This window comes from Platichthys flesus, chromosome 9 (assembly GCF_949316205.1).
Source record: "Platichthys flesus chromosome 9, fPlaFle2.1, whole genome shotgun sequence".
Taxonomy (NCBI): Eukaryota; Metazoa; Chordata; class Actinopteri; order Pleuronectiformes; family Pleuronectidae; genus Platichthys; species Platichthys flesus.
In genome coordinates, this window is record NC_084953.1 from 15,798,867 (window position 1) to 15,813,558 (window position 14,692).

The 14,692-nt window shown below is 41.2% G+C and overlaps 1 protein-coding gene across 1 annotated transcript in view; it reads right to left on the minus strand.

Moving 5' to 3' along the window:
- Positions 1–2,330: 2,330 nt before the first annotated feature.
- rorca (RAR-related orphan receptor C a) overlaps positions 2,331–14,692 on the minus strand; it is a 12,991-nt gene continuing 629 nt past the window's right edge. The window contains exons 2-10 of the mRNA XM_062395211.1: positions 9,404–9,489; positions 9,155–9,296; positions 8,563–9,003; positions 8,301–8,422; positions 7,608–7,740; positions 6,471–6,578; positions 6,253–6,363; positions 5,517–5,629; positions 2,331–5,404 (exon numbers count right to left, since the gene is read on the minus strand). Of these exons, the coding sequence (XP_062251195.1) occupies positions 5,243–5,404; positions 5,517–5,629; positions 6,253–6,363; positions 6,471–6,578; positions 7,608–7,740; positions 8,301–8,422; positions 8,563–9,003; positions 9,155–9,296; positions 9,404–9,489 (1,418 nt within the window). The 3' untranslated portion in view covers positions 2,331–5,242. The remainder of the gene's footprint in view (positions 5,405–5,516; positions 5,630–6,252; positions 6,364–6,470; positions 6,579–7,607; positions 7,741–8,300; positions 8,423–8,562; positions 9,004–9,154; positions 9,297–9,403; positions 9,490–14,692) is intronic.

The window sequence follows — 14,692 nt, forward strand, 5'->3', positions numbered from 1 at the left end:
AAAAAAGTTCCCCCCAGTTCACGCATCAGATTTAATGTGATGATTGAATTGGTGCACGCCGCCCACTACTGGAGGGAGCAGGTAATACACCTTCCTGTCTGCTGCGGGCCGCATGATCCCACTCTCACAGAAGAGAGGTTCACAAGGTTATCAACCCCTGGCCCCCACAGTGAAGGGGCCACAGACCTGGGACCCGCACCGACCCCCGGAGGGGCTTGACGCACATCGATATGAGTTGGTTCACATAATATATCATGTCAACATGTTGCCTGTGGTGCTGCAAATTGACCTAATCTGTTATGAAGTTAGTACTTTGCTGTGTATTTTAGTACTTTAGTGTGTTTGATTTACTTAGGCAGTATGTACAGTTTTTAGTACATTTTATGTTTATTACATTCTACATTCTATTTAGAATTATATTTATTATTTCTATCTGTGTATTGCTACCTCGCTCTCAGTGCAATGCATTGACATTCTGCTGTAATAGTAATTTCCCAATTTGGGATCAATAAAGTACATCTATATATGTATCTATGTATCTATCTAGCCACCCACCCATCCATCACCCATCTTACCAACTAACTAGCTAACTAACCAACTAACCAACTGAACAACTAACCAACTAACTGACTAACTAACCAACTTACCAACTAACCGGAATGCTTTCAGAAATGCACCGTGCTCCACAGATCCTCCGGACATTCTCCCAGGGGGCTGTATGTGTCAGCCTAAATGCCCGAGTGGGAGCCTCCGGAGTTTCTACTGAGTGGTATAAAGTCTGCAGAAGGTCCACAGGGTGTGAGCCCACAACAGGAGATCCTCTACATGATTCCCCGTGAGCGACTGGGTGTCATGATGACCTTTCTAACAGGCCACAGACACAAAACTGAAAAACTAAAACGCCACCCCCTGCTGGAGGGAAGACGTAATACAGCCGTCTTTCTGCTGCTGGGCAAATGTTCATAGTTTATCAACCCCTGACCCCCAAAGTAAATGGCCCACAGATTTGGAACTCCCACCAAATCCCTTGGTAATTGGTCACAATTGTAAAAAAATATCAACAAATGTCACAGTGTGTGTGGGAAGTGATCAGCCCTTTGTGTGGATCTGCCTTTATATTTGATGGGTTCTTTCTTGGCCCGTACCCAAACTTTCCTACAAGTTTCTAAAAAAATTGGTTGCGTAGTGTTTGTGAATTCTGCTGACAGAGAGGAATGAAAACATAACCTCCTCTGCAGTTCATCTAAAGGCCCTTATCAGGTCGGATCAGTCTGAGTTTTAGTGGTTCATATTCTCAGAAATTCAATTAAATCAGCACAAATTGTGTTTGACATCCACTAAGCCTGGAGCGGTTTGGGGCCCCTTCAGTTGTGAAGGCCCAGGACGGTTTGCAAGCTTTATCTGGATAGAAAACTGATCTCGTCTTGCACACACCAAACTATCCCCTCTTATTTCTCTACTGTTACTCATTATCCAGATCAAATGTGTATTTGTTTAATGGGGCTTTAAGATAATCATACATGAGGTTGACAACTAAACAAAGGTGAACTGAATTTCACTTATGGTGTGCAAAGTGAAACTTTAGCAGGAGCATATATGCTGCACTGGAATGGCAGCAGTTTAACAGCAACCTAAAACTGAAACAACTTAATGACATGATACTGTGGTTGGAGGTCAGTGGCTGAGAACTACTGTAGAGATGTAGAAGGTGAAATCTGATCAGATTGTTTCTCAGTCTCCCACTGACTGTGAGTAAATTGAATGATCTTAGTAGGGTTTATGAACTCCAATTTGAGAACAATGGCTATTATAAAATATAAATAAAAAATAAAAACTCAATAATATCGATAGAAATAAATAAATGTAGGATGTCGTAACAAATATATAGACTTTCCCCTGTCTAAATTGTATTTCATGAACATACATTAACCTATTGATTCATGCTTTTATTGATTTCTAAAGATTCAGCGACAAAGATTTTTTTGGGCAATTTCAATGCTCCATAATTTGTATATATATATATATATATATATATCAATGCTCCATAATTTGTTTATATATATACAAATTATTGAGCATTGAAATTGCCCCCCCCAAAAATCTATTTTTTTATATATACATACATATATCAATACAAAGATAGAAAAGCTTTATAAGGAATATTTCAGTAGGATTAACTGTGATGTAAGAAAACAGTTATTGTTATTAAGCTTATGCTTCCTATTTTATAATGACAGCACAGTGTGTGTGTGGCTATAGAATATAGTGTGCCTGCACAGATCATTTTTAAAATTGAAAAAACCTTCAATAAAAAACAGAACATGTTTTTTTACTTTAAATGTAAAAAGACTTTATTACATTCTTAAATCCACATATTGTATCACCATTGTGCAATAACACGCAACTGTGTTAAAACCTCTTGGGCTTTATATCCATGACATATAAATTATTTCTTATTAAAATCTATATTGTTTTAATAATAATAATCTTTACAGAGTGAAAACATAAACAGAAGGATCATGTCTAAAGAAAAACTTTTAGAGAGACATCTTTAAAAAACGCTCTTTAAAAAAAAATAGAATTACATCTCTCCAAGACAAGGACACTAAAATGATGAGGAACAAAAATAAAACAAAACAAGCAGTACATACAAGGATACAATAAGGAAACAAAAAAGATCACAACAAAACCAACACAAAATTCAGAGATTATAATCCATCTTTTATATTTACTTTTCCTATTATCCTATTGACTGAAAAAAAAAAAATATAACGATATCAGACAGGGGTTAAATCTTTGATACCTCTGTAAGCGAACATTCACAAGAACAGGTACTGTACACAGTGATCAAGGTTTTAAGGTCTTCTACGTTGGTGCGAGGTGTCTTGCTATAGCTAGAAGAACAGCAGACACTGTAGGACAGAGAGCCCAGCTATCTCCCTGAGTAAATCTAAAACGGAAATGTATTGTAGATCTTCATTACTCCCCCCTGGACATATCTTAGGCCTGCAGATAAAAAAAACAACCCATCAAGTACACTGAGTCTTTAGAAATCAGCATTTCTAACATTCTCTGACTTAACACACAAAGTATTGCACTCTGTCACACTGTTAAGTGTCATGTAGACCTGCGAAGAAGCTGGCTGTGTATTTGGTACGTTATACTCTAAATGATTTGACTGTGCTGGAGTGCTTGTGAAAATATTAACTGTCATACATAGAAACAACGCCCCATCACACTTAGAACAATGGGAAAGAGGTTATTGCACAATCCCAACATGCCACTGTTTTATGTACCCAGAAAAAAAACAAAGGTGAATACCCCTTCGTGCTGTGTGAGACAACTTGATGTGTGGTGAAAAGCACTGTCAAAGACAACCTGGCAGAAATATTAAATAAAGCTAGACTTCCAACATTGGTCCAGGTGATTGTCTTAACAGCAGTGTTTTCTCACAATAAATCTATTCTTTTTTCAGAGTGTCTTTAGTAAACTGGCAGTACAACGTAGTTTTACAGAAACGCAATGTGTCCCCCAGACGTTTCATCTGTACACACCTCATGCATCTCCAGAGATTTCAATCCTGTGTCTACGCGTTTCCTGGATATAAAGATTTGAACTCCTGTCACATGAAAGAAAACCACTCAGTGTAAAAAGATAGTGTTTTAGTCTGATTTTGTCTTCTGTCCAGTTTTCAAAAGCAAAATGAAGTATTTTAGGATCATTTAGTCTTCACTGGCCTTCAAAACTCACCACTAATTGTACATTTTTGAAGAAGCTCTCTTGTATGAATGCAGAGATACTAACTCAGGGGGGTAGCTGATGGCTCTGTAAACCCTTTCCTGTGCTGCGTAGTGTTTGAAGAGGGTGAGGTAGTCAGGGAGTGGGGAATAAGGAATAGAGGATTTATTTCTCCAATCAGAACATCTCGGCCGCCTGCAGCAGCACAATCTGCCCGACCCAGCAGCAGTGAGAGTTGAGAGTGAGAAAGACAGTAAATCCCCTCTAACTCTCATCCAAGGAGCTTAAAATAACACCCAACTGCCCACTCTCTCTTCTTTGCCCCGTTTTCAACCGTGTAGGTGAATAAAACCGCCACATTTCACCAACCAACGTCCCCCCCATTACTTCTTTTACTCTGCTGGTGTTGAGAGGTATTTTGGCCTCTGCGGAGGGGGCCTGAGTAGCGACAACTCCAGATGCTCACAGCCCCGCAGTGGTTGGCTGCCCAGCACCTCCTCTTCGATCTGTGTGAAATCCTCCCTGCTCTAACCTTACATGATTATAGTAGTGTTTATATATATATAAAAACAGGAACATCGGAAAATACTTTCACAATACCTCTGCTTTTCTCTTGCTCTCTAAGTGGCATTTGCAAAGGGAAAAGGTTTAAGGACTGAGGTCACTGATTGCATTAAAAAAATAAAGAGCTCCCCGCAGTGTCTGAAGGGTGTGCTCGTAGAAATACCAACAAGATCAGCATAAGTGCTCTGTTTTGCGCTCTTTGTGCAAGCGTTTGTAGGTGCATGGCGGCAGACACTGAAGGTTTGCCCGCGATTCACCCAGTTTAAAAACCTATCTGCTTGTGAGTTTGATCATGGTCCCTTTAAACAGTTTGTTCAGACGTTACAAAACTGCACAAATATGGGCACTACCGAAAGAATATTGAATGAAGTGATACACTGTTACGAGACTGACGACTGAAACAAGCATTGTTACTGCAAAACCTCCACAGAGAGGGTGAGGATTTTAAGTATGTACATTCTACATCGAGCCTAGGGCTGTGCTGAGCGGTAAAAGGGAAAGGGGGTACATTCAAAAATAGCTTACTAGAACTGTGAGAACAATAGAAGTCAAATTCATATTACAAAGAAATTTAACTCGACGAGAGGTTTAAGGTCTCCTCATAGAAAAATAGTTTTGAGAATACAAATGATAGGCTGCTATTTAATCATTTCCTTTAACTCCCTAAAAAAAAAAGAAGAGGTAACATGCACTGAGAAGCCAGCAGCCGTTCCTGTAGTTGTGCGTCCAATCTGAAGGGACTGGCTCGCCGGGCAGTGTAAGCTACTCCACAAGGTCGGGAGTTAAGAGGTGAGAGGAGCGTGTCCTCAAGTGTAGCGTGCAGGATTGTCATTGAGCTGCTGGTTCGATTTTGCCTCAGCTGGTTGCCGCATTTTTTTAATCTCCCCTCTCCCTAAACCTCAGCGTTTATATTTGAATCAAGCTACAAGGGTGAACAGCTCTAACCCTCCGTGGAGTCTGGAAAGGTGATTTCACTGCCAAACACCTCCCTGTACAGAGGAGGAAACGTGTACGCTGTCTCCCGGTGCACCAGGCGGAAAAACTGCAGTTTGTCGATGTGGAGGTGGCAAATCGACTTCATTATTGGGAGCCTGGACACCATCTAGATTGGACAGAAGAGAAGTATAAACCGTCAATTAATTACACGACACAGTGGGTAAACAAAATCATAAAGATGATTATTTTCCGCACAGTGGGAGAGTGGTCTCTCATACCTTTGCTAGTTTCTCTTCTGATGCCCCCTCTTTTTGTAGACAGCGCTGCAGAGCCACGTAGACTTTGTCCTGCAACTTCTGTATCTTTTGGACATCTGTGAGCCAGGGTCGGTCTGGAGGGAAAATAAGGACGAGATGATGTCATTAGTGTTGTTATGTCACCAGTCTGAAACCACATCTGGTAAGGTTTATAATCGACAAATATCTGGGAGCAGGATGCAAAGATGGAGAAACAGAGTGACTTTGTTTACATGGACGCCAATATTCAGATATTAACCTGTTTACGACAATAGTCTGAATGGGAAGCTGCTATGTAAACAGCATTTTCTGATTATTTTAACTCAAATAAAGGTCATACTCAGAATAAGCAATAGCCAAATTGAGTAGTGGAGTATTCAGACCTTTGTCACATTATGTAGACATGTTACGTAACTCCCACTGGGGAGTTTGACTTGACTGGAGTCTGCAGTAATCCAAATTAATTGGCGTTATTGAAGCTCTAACATTCAGAAGCACGGTGGCACTGCACCGCTGATTGAAGAAGGTTGTGAGTGCTACCCGGGCAATATGCAAAATATAAGTGGTGTGAACTTTTAATACAGTAAATGTTTGAAGTATAGTTCCCTCCGCAGGTATATTTCCATCAATTTAGTTTAATTGTGAAAAGGAATGTAACCCTTTGCAATATCATTACAGAATTTCATATGTGAATGAATCTATTGAGTGTGAGATGTACCTGGTGAGAGCAGCACAGCAGCACTGAAGAGAGCCATGTCCTCCTCGGACATCTGAATGCGGCTCAGGCTTTTGGCAAAGTCAAACACTGCGTTCACGAGGTCATCACAGCCTAGGAAGACAAACGAGTTCATCGAGACAGGAATGAGTTTGGTGATTCTGACACAGATTAATCATGTGTCCACTTTTACCCATGAGAGAAAGATAGAGTTGACTCACCGAGAGCTTTGAAAAACTGAGGAGTAGCAAACTTTCCATCGAAGAGCAGAGTGTTATTGATGGGGTTGTAGGCCCGACACATGCGGATCAGAAGAACATCCATGCAGCCTGTTGACACACAAGAAATAAAGATACATTAAGAAAAACCTTAAAGGGATATTCATAATCAAATAGTGTCTGGCCTCAGGCTTAAATACAAAGAGCTTACACACTTTGAAATGTTCACTCTGAATAAATGTGATGAAACAGTAAGATATAATGTCACTTTGAAAGTCTAACGATAATGTACTTTATATTATAGCTAGAAGAATATTTTTATAATTCACAAGAAACAGTGAAGTGATGGTAACGCTTTATATAACACAGACAGTTCCACTGACATTTGTTCTACCAGTAAAACATTCTTCATTGACAAGATAATTGTCAAGATAATTTAGTGCAAAACCTTTGATGACAAGTGAATTGTTACCTGTAAAACTATGGATGTAATTGATGTAATCAAGCAACACATTGCAAACTGTCATTAAGCCACTGGTTCATACCTGCCATAGAAGATGTCTGTGCATGTACAGACCTTTTTAATCGCCAATCCTGACATGTTAATGTGTGTCCATAATCGCAGGAACATGTTCCTGTGTTGATTGCTACTGTCGACCCATAATCAAATCTACAATCTTCCTCCACTCTTCAGGTGTTTGTGAGGTTTGACAGATTACGTATGGGTGTGGAGACATTTCTCGCCCTTAAGACAGTTGTGATTGAAGCTGTCCAATTAGTCTAATCAAGTGAAGAAATCCTTTGTGTGTATGCTCCGTGCATCTTTCATCTTCGTAAAAATAAGGAAGGAAAGTACCGCACTTTACTTCATGTTAATCATAAATGTTGTTTGATTAAAACAAGGCCAGAGACTCTTCAGAAACCAAACAAGTCACTCTGAATGCATGTGATGTTTAAAGCCTGTGAAGTCAGCTACCACCCAAGGGTTATATACTTTCATATGACAACAGTGCTCTTAGTCAAAGCTTAAAGTTCGCAAACTAATAAACATGCAGCCCCTGACGGTTATGTGGCTAAACACAAAAACCCAAACGGATTTTAGCCTGTGGGGGGTGTGTAACCCTGGAGTCATGTTCTGACCTGCTTTGAGGAGGATAATCTGATCGTTCTGACACAGGTCCATGAAGCCAGAGATGCGCTTGGCAAACTCCACGACGTACTGGATTGCGTTGGTGATGTGAATGGCACATTGTTGCCACATCACCTCCGCTGACTGAAAGAGAAAATGAGAGAAAGGGAGTACTTTATGAGAACTGCAACATCTGAGGGGCATCAGACAGGTTGTAATCAATGGTTCTTTATTAACTCCATCCATATTTAGACAGGGATGTGTGGTCATGTTTAATGATCTGCTTTCTGCTAGAAATATCTTGACCTACAAGATGTTTGTCTCTTTTTTTTCTGCATCTCAACTTTTGCTATGGCTTCCTGAAGAAGTGAAATGTGAAAACGCAGAATGAAATGTGTTTGTATGTGTTTTAGGAAACTATTTTTGAGATGTTTTTAGCGTTGAAATGTTTTCTAAGTGATTGCTACAGTTATTAGCTTTTAGATTAAGGGAACGGTCACACATAAGCAATCGAATATTACGGGTCAAATTTCACCTTAGTTGAACTCCTCGTGAAGCCACATTGCATTTTGCCTCGTCACAGTAAGCACAAGCTTTATTTGACAACTCATTGCACGGACTGAAAATATCTATCATTGATATTAGTCTGTGGGAGGTTCAGCTGTCAAGACTCTTGCAAGTGGATATTAACATGTTCCACATACCTTTGTCTGATATGAGCGTGTCTCTTCTGGGTTATACAAGGTCCACGCCATTCTCTTCAGCTCCTCTGTGCTGTACTGGCTTGTCTCGATATGGGACTTGACCACACTCTGAGTTATACACTCTGAACAGGGGGAAATATTTGTTATAAGATCACGTCTTAACTTTTTCTATGACATACAACAACATTTAATTGCTGAGTGTTGAATATTTGTGTCTTTTCACCCGTATGGATATTGTTAAAATTTAAATTGATTTACTGACCAATTTCAAGCAGGGAGCAGCCCCCCGGCAGCGGGTTGAGGATAGCGTGTGAGAAGAGTCCAGAGTCGTGCAAAAGCTGGTACTCATGCTTGATGCCGAGGTTGCTGTCTACAAAGTCAAAGTTGGTCTGTTCTGGTGAACTCTGAGAGGATGAACTGCTGCCTGCGCTGCCACCCAGCATGTCCAGGTTACAGAAGTCACCACCTGCGTCCCTCGGGGTCAGCGGCAGGTCGAAAAGTAGGTCTCCTTGCAGCGTGGTGATGTCGTCCAGATCACTGAGTGCAGTGCTTGAGCCCCTCCTGTAGGGGCAGGTGAGGTCGGCCATGTCGCCATTGTCCTCGAGGGCGGCGAGGCCCGCGCACTCCTGGGACTGCTGGTGCTTCTGGACCTCTGCATACAGGCTGTCACGCTGTTTTTTGGACATTCGACCGAACTTCACAGCTGCGACGAGAGTGTGGAGACAGAAATTGAACATTCAAGAAGGTGTGGTGGCAGTCAAACGAGGATTACATAACTCATTCATTGTGAAGAGCAAAACGAGTCTGGTGGAAACTCTTGGTTAATTAAATATAGATCGAGCGGCTGAACTCACCATCACGGCTCATGCCCAGAGCAAGACACTTCTGCAACCTGCAGTGCTGGCAGCGGTTACGGTTGGTCCGGTCAACGAGACAGTTTCTCTGACGTGAGCAGGAGTACATAGCATTGTTCTGCTGGCTACGTCGGAAGAAACCCTGCAGACAAAGAGATCCCAGGTTGTAGATCATAGACAAAAGAATCTGGCAGACCAGTTTTTTATTGGGACTCTATGCTGATTACGTGGGATGGTTTCATAACTCACCTTGCAGCCTTCACAGGTGATGACGCCATAGTGAATCCCTGATGATTTGTCCCCACAGATTTTGCAGGGAATGACCTCTATTTGCGCTGTAGAGAAAGATGAGGGACACAAATCAGTGAAATATTCAATGGATTTGAATAGATATCGATCAATTTGACACCTCAAAACATAAATAGCTAAACTTGTATTGAAAGAACATGAGCACTAATTGCTGTCGTTCTATAATGAAAGTAATATTTCTTTCACTTGGCACATTGGTCTAGACCTGGAAATATTAGTAAACTCCAATAATTCCATAAACCCAATTTCATGCAATTATAATGAAATATTAATCATTCCTTTGACAATTTTTCAAACATGCCAACAAATTTCTGTTGCAGCTTCTCCAGTGGAGAAGTATATAGGGTTCAATATTTTTGTAATGAAACATTTAAAGAATGAATGAATTGGAGAAAACCTGCATATTCATTAGTAATAACCATTAATATTTGGTCATTGTTATGCAATAAATATCCAGCAAGAGGAATATTTACAGACAACCAAGCCCACAAGTATTTGACGAGTGAACATATTTTTCAAATTGTCCGTTGTGATTTAGAGGCACTTTTTGTGCCAGTTACAGAAAAATTTAACATTTGCTTTTTAAGCCTATAAGGTTCCAAAGTAATATTAGTAAAAGTGTCAATAACACAAAGGAGATGAAGGTATAAATGATATCCCTTGTGTTCATTGTTTAAGCCTGAAGCTTCTTACCCTGGAACACCATGTTCTTTTCATTATGTTGTTTATCTAAGTAGCTGGGCCTCCTCAAGCCCAGAATAGCAGGTCAATTGCATTAGCTGAGGCCCAGGGTTATAAAGTTTCGTGGCTCTCTCTCACTCTGCCACTCCTCCTCCAGGATGAACTAAATGTTTGCAGGTTAACAACGACGCCCTGCCTTGCTGAACCTTTGGAGCCCTGCAAACCTATGCCACCAAACAAACTGCAGCCCGCCCTGTCAACTGTGTGCAAGATTTTTGATTTGGCTCGGAATGAGGATGTGCCCAACAATCCCTAAACCACTTTTGTTGGATCACACAGGGCATTAGGTAACCTGTAAATCGCAGCAAAGGCATTAACCGGCCTTCACAGCTCTCCTGAAAATTGCTGTTTTATAAACGCTCTTTTCTAAACTACTCACAACCAACCAATCACTTGAGTCCCTGTGTGTGGGGAGAGATGTGCGTCACACGCTGAGGCAAAACAAAAAAAGTTATTGGCCCACATTACCCTGACAATCATGACGGGGGGGGAAAATCTGTCGACATCATGCCTCGTCATAGACCGTCTGTGCAGCGCTTGTGAGATATTTGAACATCTCGCTTGACTAGAATTCCTGCTGGTCAATGAAACGCAACTCAGGGATATAAATAAATAAAGGGCAATGGAAAAAAAATCCCTTTCTCCATTGCTCCCTTTATCGCTCCCCCTCCAGAGCCTCAGCCTCTCCCCCCCGCCCTTCAGCCTGTTATATAACTGCTGTCTGGCTGCATTCCATGAACACACTCATTCAAAGGTGGTTCTCCTAGCAACGGTATGACGGTCCTCCCTTGCCCCGCCGCGCTCCCATTGGCTGCTGAGCGAGCAGCTTTGTCCATGACTTGCTGCCTCACCTGCCAGTCAGCTGAGAGGCACAGTCAAGGCCCAGAGAGCAGGAGCTGCTCCACTGACACAGTTTCCCATTCAGCGAAAGGGGGAGGCACCTCACAAGGAACACAAATTGGTTTCTTGCAGGTTTTTAAAAGGTGGAACCAAGTGTGACTCAGAGGCAGGGCGGAGGCTGGAGGCCTCCCTTTGGTTTGAAAGGAAAACAATGTAAGATTTGATTACCGTAAGATGGAGGACCAGTTGAAACTGGAAGGATCAAACTATGCCATTGGAGATTTTACACCTTGCACAACATTTGGACGTATTTACAAAAACATCTCGTACAGTAAGCGGCAGCAGGTGGAGCTGGTCGTTGCTTTTAGTAGCCCTCAACTTGTTGCAGCATGTCAAGTATTTGAGTGAAATTTCAGCTGTGTTAGCGACAGACCATAAATCTATTTTTACTCAGTTGCAGTTGGCAACTCAGAGATTCTTCCGCCTTTCTGGTCTGTTAGCAAATAAATGCTGCACAAATCCCAGCATGGAAGTGTTTTATGTGAATCACAGTGAAGAGACATCAGCAATTACACGGCTACTGTCAGCTGTGACCGTTCATTGTTAGCAACTGAGCAACAGCTCCCTTGTAGTCAGAGTATATTTGGAGAATATACTTCCTGATTGTTCAATTCTTGGTAACAGTAAAAGAAGCATATAATGTAGATGTTATGTTTTCACACAAAAACACCTACATTTTAGACAAGTGATGATAATAATAATAATAATAATAATCACGAGAACAACAACAAGTATTTATATAGGGCCAATCAAGGTACCCAAGGCCGCTTTAGAGAAAGTGAATACTGACTTATAGTCGCTGTGCAAGTGCAACTTAAGCAATATCCGGGAATATATAATAAATATACAAAACAGAAACTCTGTAGCTTTACATGAGTTGTATTATGTTGCAGCTATGCCAAAGAGTGGATAAATACATGCTATCCTCATTTTTAGGAGCCAAACATGTTTTTTTTTACATGATAGGTTGCTATTGACTGACTGGAGTCAGCACTTTTGTTCATTAGTGCTGCAAACCCTCAGGCAGGAAGACTTTGACCTCCCATCCCAGCTAATCAAACAGAGTCGAAGGTCCTATTTACCTTGCTCTTTATATTTACCTGAGACACGTTATACTTAGCCTACATATCTAAGGAATGACATATATGTAATATTGTGCAACATTCTATAACATTTAGTAGAGTTGGCATTTATTTTTTATATTCACAGTCATAGTGTACGTCTGTCATTTTCTCTTTCCACATGTCTCCCAATGCACAGGGCCTCAATTACCACCTGTTTTCTGTAAAGCTGAAGAGTATATGTGGAGAGTAATACTTCTTCTGCCCCTCCTCTCCACTCCCTGATCTACCTAGGGAACACAGATGTTATAATACGGCCTGACACTAACAATGAACTATTTTAAAATGCAATGCAGGTTTAGGTAATTACTCATCAGATGCAATAGTAGTGGTATGAGAGGTATTGGTGTACACAGAGGCCTGTATCATGCACCACTCTTAACACTTTGCTCTTAAATGAGATTAATTGCAATGTAACAGTGTGAACATTATGTATTCAAAGTGGCACACATGAGACGCACAACTTTACAGAAAATGTGATATACATTTTTCACATTTAACACACAAGATGTTTCTCCTTCCTTGAGATTAAATATCTTTTTCATGTTGAAGAAGTCACATCCTTAATATGAGGGTGGCAGTATACTGGTTATTCCAGCCGCATGAAGCGATAATCTCGTTTTTCACTTTACATATTTCCCTCTCTTAGTTCTCTTTGTGATAATGGAATATACCAGTGTTGAAAAACAAGTGTCTAAAACTACATTGGGGAAACTCTTCATCATCTCATCTGTCAAGTTAACTATTCTACACACTTTCCCAAATGTAGCCATAATTAATATTTACAGGCGGACCAACGGCAATGTGGCTTTTAAAAAAAACACAGCTTCATACTCCCTCCCCATTGATCAGAAAAGATAAAGTGCATTTGCTCTATCACGCTGATGGTGCAGCTCCGAGGCGAAACCCCAGCAGGCCTCTGCATGAAAAACCAGACTGAAGAATTCAGTTCACCGTATGTGATTTTCTTCATGCAAACCGCAGAAACTGATTTGGGCCATGCTGGAGCAATCCCCGATGCTTTGGCAAAGAATCTCACTTATCTTTAGGCATACTTGCCAAAATAGATATGACCAAACAACATTTTGACATTGTGCTTGCACACTAACAAGGAAGCTGGGGGAAGAGTTAAAGCTTCAGATAAGAGGAGTGGAATCTTAGCATGCAGTTGTCAGAGAGAAAGGGCACCTTGACACATACTATGGCTCGCTGTGAACTTCCCTGTGGCGGCACACTCAACAGATAGTGGCTTTGAGCCTGAGCTCAGCACAGCGGGGTCCCGGGAGAGCAGAGATCGGCCCTTTCCTCTTTACTGCTACTGTGACTTTGATCCTGGGCTAACTGAGCTCCAACACACTGCTTCAAGTCCGCGCGCAATGCAGGCCTCAGAGATAAAACAAGCTCGACAGCATAGTTAATTGTTATCCATCAGGTGGAAAGATTAACCGGGAAAAATATTTTTGGTGCTTGTGTCCCACACATCCAAACCTATTTTATATTTCCCCCCTTATACTGTGAAATCAGTTAAAGACTGGCCAGGCATTGTAGATTATGAAGTAGCTTTTACTAAATCTGATCTGAATCATGCTTGAGCGGTCCGACAAACACTCTGGTTGATGTAAGTAACCCTAGCTGACAGAGGAAACTGAGCTCAACTGAAGCCTGCTGTGCTTTATGGTTATATGTGGGCTTGCTGTGCCCATATCCTGCTCGTCACAGCGGTGCATGGCTTTGACATAACAATACCACAAGACAAGAGATTTATATATACAATATATTACATCATGTGTGTCACAGGACTTTGATCTTTTTGTAGCATGCACCCTGGAAGTTGAATTGAAATCACTTTGTTTGCAGTGCAGCTCATAATATCAACACTATCTTAAAGAGGAGCAATCTCCCCGTTAGAACTGACTCGAGTTATCAGCATGGACTAAACAGAAACACATACACACAAACCTCCACGACTACACACCCACAGAGAGAGAGAGAGAGAGAGAGAGAGAGAGAGAGAGAGAGAGAGAGAGAGAGAGAGAGAGAGAGAGAGAGTAATCCTCAATGACAGAATTAGGTCAATGGAGCACTTCTATCTCTCTACCTCTCCACCCCCAACACGCTGGTCGCCATACTGCTAATGGTGAAAACATAAACACGCTGGTAGATGAACAGTCACAACACCGAACGGAAGTGTCAGTGCTTTCAAACGCTTCAAAAACACCATATGCAACAAATAATAACTAAATAATACCATTGCAAGTTCTGCAACAATGTAAATCTGATGTTGGGGGTCACATAAAAGTACTGAAAATAAAAGTGGATTCAATAAATAAGAAGAAAACAGCGATAAAATTCACCGAGGAGTATTTGTCCAAGCTTTAAAAAAAAAAAACTCCCTGCCGACGGACTTTCGTGCCGTTTGACAGCCTGCGAATCCCTCCGCTCCCTCCCGCCCCGGTTCTCTTACATA